Source organism: Meriones unguiculatus, chromosome 8, assembly GCF_030254825.1.
Source record: "Meriones unguiculatus strain TT.TT164.6M chromosome 8, Bangor_MerUng_6.1, whole genome shotgun sequence".
Taxonomy (NCBI): Eukaryota; Metazoa; Chordata; class Mammalia; order Rodentia; family Muridae; genus Meriones; species Meriones unguiculatus.
The window spans coordinates 109,947,779-109,965,356 of record NC_083356.1 but is presented as its reverse complement, the minus strand read 5'-3'; the positions used below and the strand labels follow the sequence as shown (position 1 = coordinate 109,965,356).

The 17,578-nt window shown below is 45.2% G+C and overlaps 1 protein-coding gene across 1 annotated transcript in view; it reads left to right on the top strand.

Moving 5' to 3' along the window:
• The window catches only part of Itgav (integrin subunit alpha V), a 66,766-nt gene that overhangs the window by 36,104 nt on the left and 13,084 nt on the right, over nucleotides 1–17,578 (top strand). Inside the window, exons 11-21 of the mRNA XM_021654451.2 lie at nucleotides 781–833; nucleotides 1,695–1,897; nucleotides 4,220–4,411; nucleotides 6,525–6,570; nucleotides 8,109–8,216; nucleotides 9,605–9,663; nucleotides 11,150–11,304; nucleotides 13,940–14,077; nucleotides 16,160–16,227; nucleotides 16,731–16,878; nucleotides 17,283–17,375. Of these exons, the coding sequence (XP_021510126.1) occupies nucleotides 781–833; nucleotides 1,695–1,897; nucleotides 4,220–4,411; nucleotides 6,525–6,570; nucleotides 8,109–8,216; nucleotides 9,605–9,663; nucleotides 11,150–11,304; nucleotides 13,940–14,077; nucleotides 16,160–16,227; nucleotides 16,731–16,878; nucleotides 17,283–17,375 (1,263 nt within the window). The remainder of the gene's footprint in view (nucleotides 1–780; nucleotides 834–1,694; nucleotides 1,898–4,219; nucleotides 4,412–6,524; nucleotides 6,571–8,108; nucleotides 8,217–9,604; nucleotides 9,664–11,149; nucleotides 11,305–13,939; nucleotides 14,078–16,159; nucleotides 16,228–16,730; nucleotides 16,879–17,282; nucleotides 17,376–17,578) is intronic.

Genomic DNA, 17,578 nt, shown 5'->3' with positions numbered 1-17,578 from the left:
TGTACGCAGTTGTGTGTTACTGATGGTGTATTCTCAGTTGTGTGTTACTGATGGTGTGTACGCAGTTGTGAATTATTGATGGTGTATTCTCAGTTGTGTGTTACTGATGGTGTGTACGCAGTTGTGAATTATTGATGGTGTATTCTCAGTTGTGTGTTACTGATGGTGTGTACGCAGTTGTGTGTTACTGATGGTGTATTCTCAGTTGTGTGTTACTGATGGTGTGTGCGCAGTTGTGTGTTACTGATGGTGTGTACTCAGTGTCTGTTACTGATGGTGTGTACTCAGTTGTGTGTTACTGATGGTGTGTACTCAGTGTCTGTTACTGATGGTGTGTACTCAGTGTCTGTTACTGATGGTGTGTACGCAGTTGTGTATTCCTGATGGTGTGTGCGCAGTTGTGAATTATTGATGGTGTATATGCAGTCGAACCCCAACATAAAGATTCTTCGGTAAAGTTTGGTAGGAGGCATTCTGAATGAGTATAGATGTCTTATAATATTCTTGTCTGTGTGTGTCAGGGAATTAAGTTACAGGGTGGTATCAGCAGAGATACCACTAAAGTTTCACAGTAGGCAGAGAGAAAACAAGCCCTTAGCTTTGTATCCAGGAGCCTTTTTGCTGGGCTGTGGTAGGCTTTGAGAGAGGAGGAGACGCTGAGAAGCCTCATGATGGAGGCTCTGGAACAATGAAGGTGATGAGCCTTTCTATGAGGTGTAAATGTAAGCCGCTGATCTGGCTGGCTGAAGTGTAAATGTTTTGTTCCATCTTCTTCTTCAGATGGCTGCATATTTTGGATTTTCTGTAGCTGCCACTGACATTAATGGGGATGAGTAAGTTTTAAAAAAATGTTTCCCGAAACTGTTTTTCTCTGTGTTTATAAGTGTTTGACTGAAACTAAACAGTATTTCTTCTGTTTCTTTGTCTCCTTCCTGTTAATCTCCTGTTACTCTAAAAAAGCAATTTGATGCTCCCTAGTCATGAATATGAGAAAGCCTCTGAGTTGTTTCTAAGTTTTAAAATAGCTCTAACACAGTGGTTCTCAATCTTCCTAACACGTGACACGTTAAAACTCCTAATGTGTGGTAGCCCCCAACTGTAAAATCATTTCGTTGCTGCCTAGTCACTGTAATTTTGCTGTTGTTTTGAGTTGTAAGCATTTGATATTCAGGGCGTCTGATATTTGACCCAAGACCCTTAGGCAGAAAACCATGCCTTAAACCATGGCACTGTAACTGTATGAAAGCCCTGCCATTGAGCCACGCAGCCGCAAGAGGCTTAAAAGGGGAGTGGAGAGTGAATGAAAGGAGTTTTAGTAAGAATGTACTGATGTGGGCTGGAGAGAGTGCTCCGTGCATAGCAGGCGCACACGGGCACCAAGCACACACGGGCACCAGGCACACATGGTACACAGCATACATGAGGGCAAGACACCCATCCACTGTGGTGATGGTGCACACCTTTAATCCCAGCAGAGGCAGGCGGATCTCTGTGAGTTCGAGGCCAGCCTGGTGGTCAGAGTGAGTTCCAGGACAGCCAGGGCCACACAGAAAAACTCTGCCTCAAAAAACCCAAACCAACCAACCAACCAAACAACCAACAAAACGTCCCCACACACATAAAATCGAAAATTGAGGGAAATGCTGACTGCGAGGTGGAGTGTGATTTTGTGCGAGGACGCTCTCTTCTCTCAGTTATGCAGATGTGTTCATTGGAGCTCCTCTGTTCATGGACCGAGGCTCTGATGGAAAACTCCAAGAGGTGGGCCAGGTCTCCGTGTGCCTGCAGAGAGCATCAGGAGACTTCCAGACCACGAAGCTGAATGGATTTGAGGTTTTCGCCAGGTTTGGAAGTGCTATAGCTCCTCTGGGAGACCTGGACCAGGATGGCTTTAATGGTAAGATCCAAGTGACTTTCTGAGTCACCTGAAAAAGTCCCCAAATCTCCACCTATAGACACGTTTGTGAGGGGACCTCCTGCCTGAGGAGAGCACATCACTGACACAATATTTAAAAACAAATTGCTTCCCCCCCAAAAAAATGAGCAAAAGATTTCAAAATTTGGCTTTTGTGAGCTACAATGTCAGATGATCAACTTTGGAAAGGAGGCCTCATTCCCAGGGAGCCCTCTGCAGCCTGCTGCCTTCCAGTGCCCTCTACTGTCCGTCTGGCTCCAAGTGAAAAATAGCTCCCAAGAATGAGATTCCACTAACGCTTTTATAGTCGGAGCTTTATGGTGCTGTGAAATCCTGGAAAAGGTTGTACGTCTTGTCGTGGGGACTTGTAAAGGGTGTCAGTTAGAGTAGTCCCATTTCAACAGTTCAGGAGCCTTTAAAAACAAAAGTTGGCTTTCACGTCACAGCTCTTTTCCAAAGCCTGAAACACAGATTAAAAGTTAGATACATAAAATATAGTTTACAAGGATTTTTGTAGAAGAATAGTAAGGAGAGAATAATTGTTCGTTTGTTTGAATAATCAGCAATGTATTTGGGCACCCCTCCCCCCCAAATATAGAAAGTCATTAAGGAGAAAATTTGAGAAATTCGATAGTACAGATGGCTGGCTGTCGAGTGAAATAGAAAAGGCGGCCTCTCCGGCCTTGTGGGCGGTGTGTATCACACACCGACCTGAATGACCACAGAGGAGCTCACATTTAGTGAACAACCAGCCTAACGTATATTTTGCTTCCTAAAATAGTCTTAAATCTTTTTTTTTTTTAAATCATAAAAGAACTTAAAGCTCATGACAAGTTATGGAATGACCACTGTAGGTCAGGTCAAATCATTACTTACAGGTGATAAAAACCGTGAGATAAGAGAGAAAACTGTATTTGATTTTCTACCCTGTGTAAAATTAAGGGCCCCTTGCGTTGTGGCTGGGTGCTGTCTCCCAGGCTTCCTGCTCTGTCCCAGAGGTTATTCCAGTTTTTTTGAGACAGGGTTTTTTGCCTTGGCTGTCCTGGACTCACTCTGTAGACCAGGCTGGCATCAAATTCACAGAGATCCACCTGCCTCTGCCTCTTGAGTGCCGGGATTTAAAAGGACTGTTTACATAATGCAAGTAGATATTTTTTAAGGTGGCATTTTTCGGGCTTGTTGCATATTTATGAAGAGTGACATTCTTAGGGCTTGCGGACAGCAGGTAGTCTCCTAGGTGCTGAAAATCGGAGGCTTCTAACCACAGCCGGCTGTGGTGGTGCACACCCTTGGATCGCAGTGCTTGAGAGGCACAGGGAACTGTCCACAGAGAAGCGCAGTCTCCAGGAAAACAACAACCAGCAAAAAAGGAGGGTAGTCACCTACACACATTTCTAAGGAACTCGGCGTGCCATAGAGTGTATAAATGCAGGAAGTTATTCTTTCCATGGTATTTGAGGTATTCCCGGCTCTGGTGGTCTCACAGATGGGATGGGCAGTCCGTGCATGTTTGGCCACTGAGGAGGCAGAGGTGGTTTAATAAGGACGTTGAAGCAATTTGGTACCAAGTGGCCAGTATAAGCCAAAGAGACATGCATGTCTCTTCAGGCTGGTAGCATCTCAGAGAGGAGAAATTGGTATATTATATTATATTGTATTGTATTGTATTGTATTGTATTATATTATATTATATTATGTTATATTATGTTATGTTATACTATACTATATTATATTACATTAATTTATTATTAAGGTAGGAGTGGCCACTATTACCATACAGTACCATTTAGAGTTGTTTTAAAGAATTAAAATTTTAACATTTTATGTTGTTTCAGTATAAAAGAGCAAGACTAAGCCAGAACTTTGAGATTTATGAGCTAGATTTTAATTTGCAAGATGAAACTCATGAATGAACTAGAAGGAAGAGTCAGAATGAACTGTGTTTGCATGAGTCCTTACCTTCATCTGCAATTTAAGGTGAAGTGCTAGGTCCAGAAAGGTGATGTCTCTTGTTCAAGGTCCGGCCGAGAGCATCTGCCTCCACATGTCATTTTTGCAGTTTTTCTTGAATTAGAGTTTGTTTCCTGTCTTGAGAGTCTCACTCTTTGGCCCGGGCTGACCTTGAACTCAGCATCCTCCTGTGTTAGTCTCTTGAGTGCTGGGATGGCAGGTGTGTGCTGCCATGCCAGCCTAGACTGTGACTCTGCCGGAAGGGTCGTATGAGTAACGTTAGTGCCGAGAACCTCTTCCGGCCATCCAGACCCACCTTCCTCATCCGTTCCTCTCTTGCTCATCTTCTCACAGATATCGCAATTGCTGCTCCCTACGGCGGCACAGATAAGAAGGGGCTTGTTTACATCTTCAATGGACGGTCAACAGGCTTGAACTCGGTGCCATCTCAGATCCTTGAGGGCCAGTGGGCTGCTCAGGGCATGCCACCAAGCTTCGGCTACTCAATGAAGGGAGCTACAGATGTAGACAGAAATGGATATCCAGGTACTCCCCTACAAACACACGTGGTTCTAGGCATTTTCAGCCCCCAGAGAATTAGTTATTCTTTTCTTGCCCGCCATTCTGTTAACGGTTCAATACTGGTGCAGGCTCTGCTGTCATCACTAACAGGAAGGAAGAGGAGGAGCGCCCCGTTTGATGAGAGAGTCCAGTACGAAACACACAGTCTCATTCGTTGCATTAAAGCTTATAATAAAGTATCAGAAAAAAAAATTACAGAAGCCACCAACAAAAGCCAAATGTACATCCCAAGTTTTTAAAATGGCATCCATTGCTTTTTAACAAGCTAGTATTTTTAAGTACTGGTGCAGTCATTGGTGTGTGTGTGTGTGTGTGTGTGTGTGTGTGTGTGTGTGTGTGTGTGTATGAGTGTGAGTGTGTGTGCATACATGTATGCATTGCATGTACCTGCCTATGGAGGCCAGAGGTGGTGTCTAGTGTCTCCCTCTGTCACTTTATAGTTCAGACCGGGCCATCCCTGGAGCTCGTAGATTTGGCTGAGCTGGTTGAGCGAGCTCCGGGGCTCTCCCTTCTCTCCCGCTAGCACACTCTCTGGCGTGGGCGCGGGAGGACACAAGTTCCAGCCCTCACTTCATGCACTTCACTCACAGAGCAGTCTGCCTCGCCTGGACCAATCACTCCCACTTAAAAACAATGCAAAACAAAACGAAACAAAATCCCATCTTACGGAAATTTCCCAGTAACAGTTGTGTGGAATGGAGGTTAAATGGGGTCACGATACGGCCACCTGGGGATGTGAAAAGTGACTGAAAGCAGCAGTGACTCGCCCACTGCATTAATCTGCTTAGAGACTGTCGCCGAGATTCTCACACCCCGTGAGCCTTATAGTGGACCCTTTCTGTACATGAAGTGAAGTTTAGGAAAACCTGTGTGATTTGTTGTTTAGAAATAAGACAGGGAGCTTGTCTGAGCCGGTGTTATTTCAGGCTCGGCTGTGCGCACATTACAGAGCTTACTGTAACAAAACCTTCCTCCCATTTCCCCCGGTGCACTTCTACTCTGTTCGTGTGAGGCAGGGTTTTGCTGTGTAGTCCTCCTCCCCTCGCCTTTTGAGTAGCTGTGGTTACGGGTGGGTGCCAAGCTCATTCATTCATTTATATGCATACGCACATATGAGTATACATATATGTTACATGCATATGTAAAACATACAGTGCATGGGGGTTTTTATTATTTTATATGTGTGGGTGCTTTACCTGCATCTATGTTTGTGCATCAGGTGGTCAGGGCCTGCAGGAGCCGGAAGAGCGTGTCAGGGCCTCACTGTAGTTACAGACAATCGAGTGTTACCATGTGTGTGTGTTGGATCTGAGCCTGGGTCTTCGGGAGGAGCAGCCAGTGCTCTCAGCTACCTCTGGAGATACCTCTCCAGTCTCATATATGCATGTGTGTGTGTTTGTATTATGCATGTGTCAGATAGAGATACCTATTTTTAATTTAACAAAATGGCACCAGGCTTTATAAGCACTGCAGACAGCATTGTGTATTTTATTCCCTTAAGATATCAGAAAGATTCATTATTTTAAAACATGAATTCCATGTTCGCCATTCCAACAAGTAACTGTGTCATCCCTTATTTTACCTTGTATTCTGGAGTTTGTATCTGTATGTTTAATTTTGTTGTGTGTCTGCAAACATTTCCTCAGGCTGAAAGGCCTGCACTGTGTGTCTGTGTGCAGGGTGCTGTGCCGGTGTTTGTATGTGTGGTTCTGCGCGCACGAGCAGGTTAGAGAACGTGTGTTTGATCTCGCCTTCCCACCTTATTTGAAACAAGCTCCGTATGCTGCTGCATAGCTTGGCCTGGTTGCTTCGAGAAGTCCTTCTTCTAGGGCATGCTGGGATTGTAAACACGTGCGCCCCTGTGCCCAGTGCTCAAGCACCGAGGCGTCTCTCAGCCCAAACACTTCCGTGTTTACCTGGATGAGAGTCTTAACTGACCATGAGAGCTTGTTCACTATTTTGAAGTAGTTTTGCCTTGTGCATATTATCCTAAAGCCCAGGAGAACTAAGCATGTCAGAGAATAATGTATATTTTTAAACATATTTTTATTGTTAACTTGTTTTTCCCTCTCTCAAGACTTAGTTGTAGGAGCTTTTGGTGTCGATCGAGCTGTCTTATACAGGTAGGTTCCACAGTCTTTAATATAGAAGTATTCTGAATTATTTGGATTTTTTTAAGTTAACTACTCATTTGAATTTCAGTTTAATTGTCTTGAAGTAGTGATAGAATTATTTGTTCTATTCAAGGTTTGCTGCAAATAGTAGATTTTTCAAGAAACCCTCAAAGAACAGAGAGCTACTTTTTTTTAAAAAAAATTTTTAAAAAGTATTCAGACTTTTCCCTCATTGTTCTCCTGCATTTTTAGTCTCTCTTCAGAAACGTATGAGTAGTACATTTTTGTGTGTCTTCGTCTTGTGTACATAAAACACCAGGCCCTATCCCTAGACCCCCACGAGAATGAATGTAAGATGACAGAGGCTTACATTTTTCTAGAAGAAAAAGCTGGTATTCGTGCCTCAGTGTTCTGTGGCCGTAAAGGAGGTGTCACTGCGATCCGCCAGCGTCACCAGCCACAGAGAATGTAAACATGGGCTTCCAGGGAAGACCTGGGCCCCCTGTTGTTTTGTTTGTTTGTTTTGTTGTTGTTGTTTTTCTTAATATAAAACTCAGAGCTGCGCACGTGAATTTTGCAAAACCGTATTTACCAGTTATTTACCAGACTATCCACTATCTGAAGTGCTTGAGACCAGGAGTGTTCCAGATTTTGGAGTTTTATGGGTTTTCAGGTGTTTGCAGAGACTGACCAGTCAAGCATTTCTAGCATAAAAATTCAAAACTTGAAACAGTCCAAAATCCTTTTCAGGCATCTTGTTGGTACTCAGAAGTTTTGCTTTGAGAGTCCGTAGCATTTCACTTTGAATTTTCAGAATATAGAAATACTCAGTGTGTGTCTTAGTTTAAAAATTATTGTTAGTAAAGAAACACTTGCAGGAGGTAAATTTCCAAGTGATTTAAAGGTGAACCTGGGCTGGAAAGATGGCTCAGCCTTTAAGAATACAGCTAGTAGTGTGTACTGCTCACACGGAAGACCCAGGTTCTGTTCCCAGCACCCACGTCAGGCAGCTCAGATGGCCTGAAAGTCCATCTCCATGGGGTCTGATGTCCTCTCCTGTCACCCCCTCCTCCCAAACACATATCTAAAGCAATAAAAACAAACATTTAAAAGCGCACACGTAACCGTGTGTGCCGTACTGTGGATATTCTCTTTAAGAAGTCTGCCTTTGTCTGTAGGCCTTCTCTCTGCACTGCAGACCTTCCCTGGTCCTGTTCGCGGGCTCCACGCCTCTCACATCCCTCCTGTGCCCCTTCTAATTGGCGGATGCCGTACAGCTCCTAACAATTGCGCTTTGCTGTGCTGAAGTCAGATAGGCAGACCAATTGTCTTCCTGGCCCGGAAATGAACGGTTGCCAAGATGCAGGACTGGGTTAGGTTAGTTGTGGGTGAAACGAGATGGTCGGCCACCTTGTGTTTACGTGTAGGGTAGTACAATGGCCGCAACGATCATTGAACTACATCTGCGGTGAGTGAGAATCTAATCAAACTGTTTAAATTCTCTCTTTTTCCTCTCCCCCCCTCTTTATTTTAAAATTTAAAACCAGAGCCAGACCTGTTGTCACCGTAAATGCTGGCCTTGAAGTGTACCCTAGCATTTTAAATCAAGAGAATAAACTCTGCCCGTTGCCTGGGACCGCTCTCAAAGTTTCCTGGTAAGGATCTCTGTTTCGTTGTAGTTGTGGTGGTTAACAGTTTACTCCTTGTACAGGGTACACAGCGTGAGCTGGCAGGGCTGAGTGTCCCTGAGGCAGTTTCTGAGAATGCAGCCTACATCCACGTCACAGGATAGACGATGGAAGCTGAGTTTCTAAGCGCTAGAAGGTTCCGTAAGCAGCTTATAAGCTAATATGAGAGTGATTTTTAATGTATTAAGTATGGTCAGAAGTATATTCTCAGACTTCATATAATGTTACAAAAATTACTTTTCTCTAATATTTTGTTGGTCTTTTGGGTGTGTGTTATACAGACACACACACATGCACATATACATTTTTTCATAAATTTAGTGTCTGAGTTCTCTATCAAATTTTTTTTGTGTTGCTTAGGAAATTTTAACGATTTTGGCTACATTTTCATTTAACTGTACTGTAGTTATCCTTTATTTAATTCAACTCATGTATTAAAAAAACTAAAACATTTTCATGTATGTCAAAACAAATATAAAAATTAACTAATAAAGAGTCTTGACTCCTGTATAGTGAGAGCAGCTTGGCTTGAGGGACATCTTTCATGGTCCTTACACAGCAAATTTAGCTGGAGCTTACGGTGCGATGAGACACATGAGCAGAGAGGGGAACATTTGGAGAGTCTGAGAGGGAGAAGGGCATTTTCCTGGCCCTCCTGCCTTACTCCCACAAACACAGGAGGTCTGCATTTATTTTCCGTTGGATTACATTAAAGGCTACGGGACACTAGCTCCTTGTCTGTTGGTGAGCAAGCAAGCAGTTCAGGCTTCAGCTGGCAATACTGCACTCACTTCTCCCGAGGAGTCAGGGGCGTGCTGCCAGTTCAGCCAAATCAGAACACCTCTGGTGGGACACCCAGTGTGTGCCCACACGCGACCATTTTATGCAAGAGCCCTCAGGCTCTTAGAACTGTGGCCATGGTAGAGTGACTTGCAGTGAACAGGAAGCCAGGTCTCAAAAATTAGGCCGAGAATGATAGAGGAAGATGCCAAGGACATCTGCCTCTGTGTGTGTGATAGGTGAGCTCCTCCCCCGTGTTCACATATGTGTACACACAGACAGACACACAAGACATGATTAAGCACTAGAGGAGTACTAAGGCATTACTGACATCGTTTGAGGTTTGCAGCCATTCTGCGGGTGACCTAACGTTGGAGGGCGAGGGCGTCAGCTGTGTGCGGACACCATGCCGTGTGAACCAGCCCCTCAGGACCCACTGGTTTTGGTGTCTGGGGAGGAGAGGCTGCTTCTTCGACCCACGCTGGACACGGGATAGTTACGTTAGCAGGGTGAGGTTGGGGTGGTACCCAGTGCTGTGCCTCACAGGCTGACGCCTGAAAACATGTCTCTTGCAGCTTTAACGTCAGGTTCTGCTTAAAGGCGGACGGCAAAGGAACACTTCCGAGGAAGCTCAGTGAGTATCTGGGGCAGAGTCCGTGTGCTAGTGGGAACACAGGTATGGTACTTCAGGGCGCACGGTACGGCGCTCAGGGCGCCGCTATCATTTTAATCTGAATGTCTGTGCCCGAAGACATTTAAGATACGTAACCACACGTAATTGCTTTCTTTGGCAGCTCATAGGCAGGTTCATGTGCGGTCTTTTTTTTCCCTGACATTGTGAGTGTGAGAATGTTCAGTGGTTAATGATGCGAGGTGAATGAGGTCTGGAGGAGACGTCACTGTTTGAGTCTGTGCTTGACTGAGACAGGAGAAGGCCTTAGCCTTCTGTAGAAAGGGTGGACGGTTTGCTGGAATGGCTGATGCAGTCCTGAGAGCAGGGTTTGCCGGGTGGGTGGACGGTGAGTGCTGCTGCAGAGTAGGAGACAGACATGGCGGAGAGGGATGCGGGAAGAGCTGTCCTGTGACGTGCAGAGCGGGGCAGGCAGGACTGGGTTGACTCGGACCTCCCTGGGTTGACGCAGACCGCACAGGGAAACAAGAGAGCTGAGGGGTGACCGAAGGACTGGGTCACACCTGCAGTGAGTGAGCTCGGCGAGCTTGAGAAGCTGCAGGGAGAGGCAAGCAGCCATGCAGACGTCTTAAAGTTTGCAATATAGACCTCTTTTAAGAAACTGCGTAAGTGCCAGGCGCGGTGGAGCACGCCTGTAATCCCAGTGCTCAGGGAAGCAGAGGCAGGTGGTTCTCTGTGAGTTCAAGGCCAGCCTGGTCTACAAAGCAAGTCCAGGACAGGCAGGGCTGCACAGAGAAACCAAAAAACCAACCAACCAAAAAAAAAAAAAAAGCAAGCAAGAAAAGCTGCCTAGAGAAATAAGCATTAGCAGGCAGTAATTAATAACAGTTGCCCGCGAATTCATTTTAAATAATTCCTAACCCATTGGGTTCTCTTTGGTTACGTGCCTCAGGAGCACACAGTCAGTTGTCACCTTAAAGTCCAGCTGGAAAGCCTGTTCAGGTGATGTAAACTGCTCCAGGGACTCACTGTCATGAAATGGATGCGCACTAGCCAGTACTTCCCAGGATCAGCAGGGTGCTTGCTGCTTACATCAGCAGTAGAAGCTGTGTGTTTGGTGTGTGCCATTCTGTGTGATGAGGGAGTGGAACCCAGGGTCTCGTGAGCCTCTCAGCAGGGGTGAAAGTCTTAATTTATTTCTGTTTCATTCCATGGATGTCCTTCCCTTAGCTTACTTCAAGTCCGTTTTTCCCCTCTGATAACTTGGTTTCATTACCATCATTACAATCGCATACGACATTTTTGGGAGACAGGTGAATTATTTAGCTGTTAGTTTCTGGGGTGAATTGGTTGCTCTCTCCCTACAACGCTTAGGCATTTTACTGAATTTAGAAGCAAGTTAGTTTTCTGCCTCCAGGAAGGCCGGAGATTGCTAGGTGAGAGGCCGCCGGAGAGGAGCGTGTGGTTACAAATGCTCTGCTCTGTCCAGACTTCCAGGTGGAGCTCCTCCTGGACAAGCTCAAGCAAAAGGGAGCCATCCGGCGGGCACTATTCCTCCACAGCAGGTCCCCAGGGCACTCCAAGAACATGACTGTCCTCAGAGGGGGCCAGATGCAGTGCGAGGAGCTGGTCGCCTACCTGCGGGTAAGGGACACCTCTTTTGGGCACATGGCTTTTCCTTTCTGTAAGTTGGTGTTTAGCCAAAATGAAAGGCTCAGAGGAACACGCCTGAGGAAATCGGCTTTTCCATCGTCAAAGCTAGCCGAGGAGGGCAGACGGATGGTCGAAGATGCCTTTCCGCCGTGGTATTACTGAATGAACCATGAAAAGTTCTTATTTCTTAAATGTTGCTGAACTCTCAAGTCTGTAAAGCTCTCAGTGCCCAGAGAGTAAGCAATCTGCTCGAAATCCCCAGTGACTAAGTGTAAAATCTGGGAGGTAAACCATGGTGGAGCCTCGTTTGGCAAGAGACTGAGCGCGGAGCAGGGGTGGTTGGCGGACGCCGGGCAGGCACTGGGTTTCACTGGAGCCTTCTGCAGCTTGGGACTGCAGATCGTGGCCTGACACTGACGGGCGCGGCACGAGATCCATTTTGACTCTGGCATGACGGGAGCAGGGCCCTCGCATGGGAGGGGGCCAGTCTGGGAACCAGGTGATGCTCCGTCAAGCAGGAACTTTTTGTTTGTTTGTTTGTCCGTCATGTATGGTTTTCTTACTTGCATGTGGACCATGTCTGTACCTGGTGCCTGTGGAAGCCGTTACATGTTCGAGCTGCCATGTGGGTACTGGGAACGGAATGTGGTTTCTTTGTAAGAGTACTGTCAAGTGAGCCATGTCTCCAGCCACATAGGATTCCTTTTAACAAAAGAAGACAACCAACACTCTCCCTGCCCTAGCGCGCACGCGCACACGCACGCACGCACGCACGCACGCACGCACACACGTTTCATGGCCATAAGCAAAGAAAAGAAGCGGCTTCCCACCATCTCTTTAAAGGTATATCCAACATTATCTTGATAATCACAGTGTGCTGTCGGTAGAATATAGGGAAAATGTATGCATACTTTAAATGCCTTTTAATTTACATGAAATCTTTGGCAAATTTGAAAAAACGAACAAACACATAAAATTTGAAATTGAAAAGGGAAATGATAGATAAAATTGGGACTTAAATTATGAAATTTCCTGAATAACCAACATATAGGAAAACTTGGATAAAAAGAGAAAAATTCTTAGACATACACATTATGTCTGCCATAAGAAGATATTTTAAAAATGGAACATTCACTGAAATTAGATTTGGAGTTTTGTTTGGGTTTGAGATTATCTCCTCTCATCTTGGTTGTCCTTGAACTTGCTTTGTAGCTGAGGTGACCTTGAATTCACAATTCTCCCACCTCCACATCCCAAATGTCCATTAAAAAATCTTTACACAAAAGAACATGAAGCCTCAATGATTTTTATGCCATGCTACAGTTTAGTAATGAGCCATTTCTGATAGTAAACAACCGTAAGTCTTCTAAATGCTCTCCCTGACACATGTCAGCTCACCAAGTTAATAAGTAGACCAGGGTGAATTCATCTTAGGGGACTAACATTAAGAATTTCGAAGCAGGGGCTGGAGAGATGGCTCAGAGGTTAAGAGCACTGGCTGTTCTTCCAGAGTTCAATTCCCATCAACAACCATCTATAATGAGATCTGGTGCCCTCTTCTGGTGCACAGGCACACATGCAGGCAGAACATTGTATACATAATAAATAAATCTTTTAAAAAAGAATTTAAAAGGGGAGCTTTCTACATGAATAAAGAAGGGAAAAAACAAGACCATAGCCATAGGAAAAAAACCCTGATCCCATGAGCGGTTCAGGATTTAAGAGACAGTCACGAATGTGAACAGATCCAAACTTAAATTTAATCTAGTTGCCAATATTTGCTAACTAGTCGGTGTGACGCTAGGAGACTCATTTGCCGCTGCCGAGCCCTTAGTTGTTAGGGCGATTTTGACAACTAAATAATGCGATAACAGAACTGCTGAATCTTGTCACCATAAGGGATCAGCCTAACGAGGGAGGGGACTGCAGTATTGAGATCTCATCCTGCCCTTTGGAGGCGAGAGACCCGCAGGCTCTCAGACGGATTCCAACGCTTTGAGCTAACGATGGCAGAAGTAAGTCAGATGATAGGTGTATAGCAAAGGGTTTTTACAAAGAACTAGTGAAAAATAAAAAAATAGAATAGCCTGTAAGAACTCTGGCTGCGTGTCTGCGCAGTACACCTCTCCATCATCACCAGGAGTCAGCTCGCGGCAGGCCGCTACCTACATGTGGTTTCTTTATGGCTCACAATTAACATGCTGTGTGAAGTTTTACATCATAGAACTAAACCTGGGGGGCTGGGGAGATGGCTCAGAGGGTCAGAGCGCTGGCTGTTCTTCAAAGGTCCTGAGTTCAATTCCCAGCAACCACATGGTGGCTCACAACCATCTATAATGGGATCTGGTGCCCTCTTCTGGCTTGCAGGTGCACATACAGGCAGAATGTTGTGTATTTAATAAAGTAAATCTTTAAGAAAACCCACTAACCCTGATGAATAGTTCTTACTGATCAGCATGTGAGTTTTGCTGCATGCTCACTACAGCCATCACAGGTTCTCAGGGGTTCTTAGGATTGAAGGTTCTAGCAGTGAACAGGGTCTAGCTTGTTTCGTGGTTACTCTGGCTGTGGATTTCTCCAGATAGTTAGTTGGTGTCATCTGTACCCTGATGCTTCTTGGTTTCAGGATGAATCTGAATTCAGAGACAAGCTCACTCCCATCACTGTTTTTATGGAGTACCAGCTGGACCAGAGAACGGCGGCTGATGCAACAGGCCTGCAACCCATCCTGAACCAGTTCACCCCTGCCAACGTCAGCCGGCAGGTAACGCGCCTCCTGAGTTATAGCTCACCTCACCCTTTGACCTGTCTGTGTTTTTTAATGTCATAAGGGATTTACAGTGCTGGTAGATGTTTAAGTAGAAGAGGCCAGAGGGGAAATAATCCAGATAGTTAGATCTTTAAACCTATTCCATAGTTACAGACATCGAAAGGCAGGGCTGTTTCATCTAGGTAGAATAGTAAAATGAGGCAAAGAAAACAGCAGAAGACCAGTTTATTTATATGCGGTTTTTAGTGCTTACTAAGCATCTTTAATGCCTCTTTTGTCGTGGGTGTCCATTGTGTGTGTGTGTGTGTTTGTGTGTGTGTGTGTTATATGAGCTACTAGGCCTGTGGGAGGAGGGTGCTTCACTGGCCAGCTTTGCACATGCTGCCAGTGTTCGCCCTGAGACCAGAGGAAGGCTTTGCTGGTTTGGAGCCTGAACTGTGCGGAGACTAAGCAGTAAGTGTTGCCATTCGCTGTAAGCCTCTGGCATTACAGCCGGGCAGACACCACTATGGTAACCTAACTTCGCTGGCCTGGCCTGCGTCCCACCATGCGGCCTGTCACCGGTCCATCTCCAGCTCTAGTCCTGGCTCTGCTGGAAGTTCTGCCTTCCTCTCTAGCCCTTGCTATAGGCCGCTCAGCTCTTCATTGAACCAATCAGGAGTGAGGGAAATGTATGTTTACCACACATGATGCAGCCAAAGAACACAGGTACCAAAGGCCTGTACTCCGCTCCGTGCCGGCACAGAGGCCAGCATTAGAATGACACAGGGACAGCCTTTACACAGTGCACTGAAAGGTCGCCCGACACTCTGCTATTCCTGTGGGTCTGATGCTTGGGGCCCTGTGACGTTGTCCATGTGACACAAGGCACAGACAGTTCCCACAGGTAACTGTTTTCATGAAGTGACACACAGTTTCAAGCAGTTTGGTTTGGAAAAACCCTTTTTTTAAAACATCTCCCTCTAAGTTTGATTTCCTGTCTCTCTCCTCCGTTTTATTCCTGTTCATAAGCACACACCTCGGTTGTCATTTCTTAACTGCCTCTTTAAGATCTCATGAGCGGCTTTCATTTCTGGGGGTAGAATTTGAGAACACAGAGGGCAAACTGAAAGCTTTTAAAAGCTTATTTGTAATTTATATATTTTAACAAACTTATGTTTTGTGCCTTGATAATTTACTGTATGTGCCTTTTTAAATATACTATCAACTAGCAATGAACTTGAGCACATAGTTCTGTGTTTGCAGTTGTTATTTGGAGATGGAATGGTGGTGCAGTGATGGTTAATTTAACAGTTGAGATTCTTAGTATGTGTGTTTAAGGTGGTACTTTCTTCAGAATAACTTTTTATCTGTGCCGTACAATATGCGTTTTGATATGGGCTATGACTATTTTTTCTTTAGGGTTTTATAATTATTTTAGGAATCTTTATCATTATCGTTATTTTTTTTTAAAGATAAACTCTCACTAAATTGCAGCAAATAAACCTCTTGGTTTTGCCTTTACTTTCTTTTTTCCTTTCTGTTTTTTTTCCTTCTGTGTATTCTACCAAGGTCTGTGTTCTTGCATTCTTTCTCTTTGGAGGCTTTTTCCATACTGTTCTTTGTGGCACATTCCCTTGGCCAGAGCCAGATAAAAAACAAGTTTAGATTTTTTGCTATTTTCTTCTGGTTTATTAATGCTCCTGGTTTGTTTGTTTGTTTGTTTGTTTGTTTTCCTTTCTTTCCCTGTGGGTTTGAACATACTGGGCTTATTTTGACCGTTTTCTCCTTACTAAATATTTGCAGGCAGTTTCTGTGATAGCTGGGGAGGCCATTGTCTTAATGAGGAGCGCTTCAAGGAAGTTTATTTTGTCCCTATTCATATAGGTTAGCCAGGAGCACATAAAAATGAGCCCTCATTTCTGTACTAGACTTTATTCTAAAGTGTTAACAGCTAATTTCGGATATACAAAATTTTCAGTAATTATATTTCATTCTTTTTTTTTTTCCTTGTTCTGGATTACCTACACTGAATGACATGTTTAAAGATGAGTGCCTAGGATCCATGTAGAAAATAACAAGATGCTTTTCTTTTAGGCTCATATTCTCCTTGACTGTGGGGAAGACAATGTCTGTAAGCCTAAACTGGAAGTTTCTGTAGATAGGTAAGTTTTTCTCTAAACAGTAGATATAAAAATAGAAGAAATTTAAGTGGAAAAGCACACTTTTCTATTAAAAATGCTATTTATTTAAAGGAGAATGACTTACAGTAAGGGTAGCAGATATCTGTCTTCACGTACAGGAATTAGTACCGTGGTTATAGAACACCACGTGGTGCCTGGCTTGGCAGATGTGCGGCCATTATTGGGCTGTGCCCGGGGCCCTGCTTACCGCCTGGCTGCTCTGCACTGAGAATATCCTTACCACTTGATACGACCCAGGGGAGACTAAGTCATCTTTCAGCCTAAAAGTCAAGGACTCCAAGTACATGCGCAGAAGTGCGGAGGCGTTGGTAACCCACGCACAGCTCTGGCGTGGGGCTGGCGTGAGCCTGCAGAGAGAGGAGCGCGGGTTTGCGCCCAGTGTGCCCGTGTCTGCTTTCTGTCGAGCAGTGCGGCAGCAGCCCCCCAGACCCCCTTGTTTCACTGTTGGACCTGTTAACTTCCAGCGATCAGAAGAAGGTGTACATTGGGGACGACAACCCCCTGACGCTGACGGTGACGGCGCAGAACCAAGGGGAGGGGGCCTACGAGGCTGAGCTCATCGTCTCCATCCCGCCGCAGGCTGACTTCATCGGGGTCGTCCGCAACAGTGATGTAAGCACGGCGCCTCCGGGAAAACCGCAGCCAAGGTCTTCCCAGCGTTACCCAGGCAGCCCCCGCTCAGTCCCCCTCGGCCGCACGCTTTGCGTAATGTGTTGATGTGGAATCTGAAAACGAGGTCTCTAAGCCTGCCCGTCACCTGCCTCGTCAGGGGTGACAAGAAGAAGTCCTCCGGGGCTTCCCGGCACTTGTACATTTACATGCAACTCGCGTGACAGCTCTGGCTTCTCTGCTCAGATTTCTGTGCTTCATTAAAAAAAAAAAAAAGGAATTTAAATATCTACACAGTAGCAGCGAGGGGGCTTTGTAGTTTCTGCTTTTTTGGCAGAAACTGTTAATTTTCTTTCTCCATCCCAACCTCACTCATCTTTTTTAAAATTATTTTTCATCTTTCAAAGGCCTTAGCGAGGCTTTCGTGTGCGTTTAAGACAGAAAACCAAACACGGCAGGTGGTGTGCGACCTTGGAAACCCCATGAAGGCTGGAACTCAAGTAAGAGGTTTTAATTGAATGGATCCTCCTCCCCCCCTGTAAATAGAATACTATGTGTTTTTTCCCTCTGGCTTTGTTTGTAGTAGTTTCTAAATAAGTTGGGGTTTTCTTTGTTACCGTTGTTTGTTTTTGTGTGTGGTGCTAAGGACCTAGCTCAGGGCCTTGCTTGGAAAACGCCCTGCTCTTGAGCTGCACACTTAGCC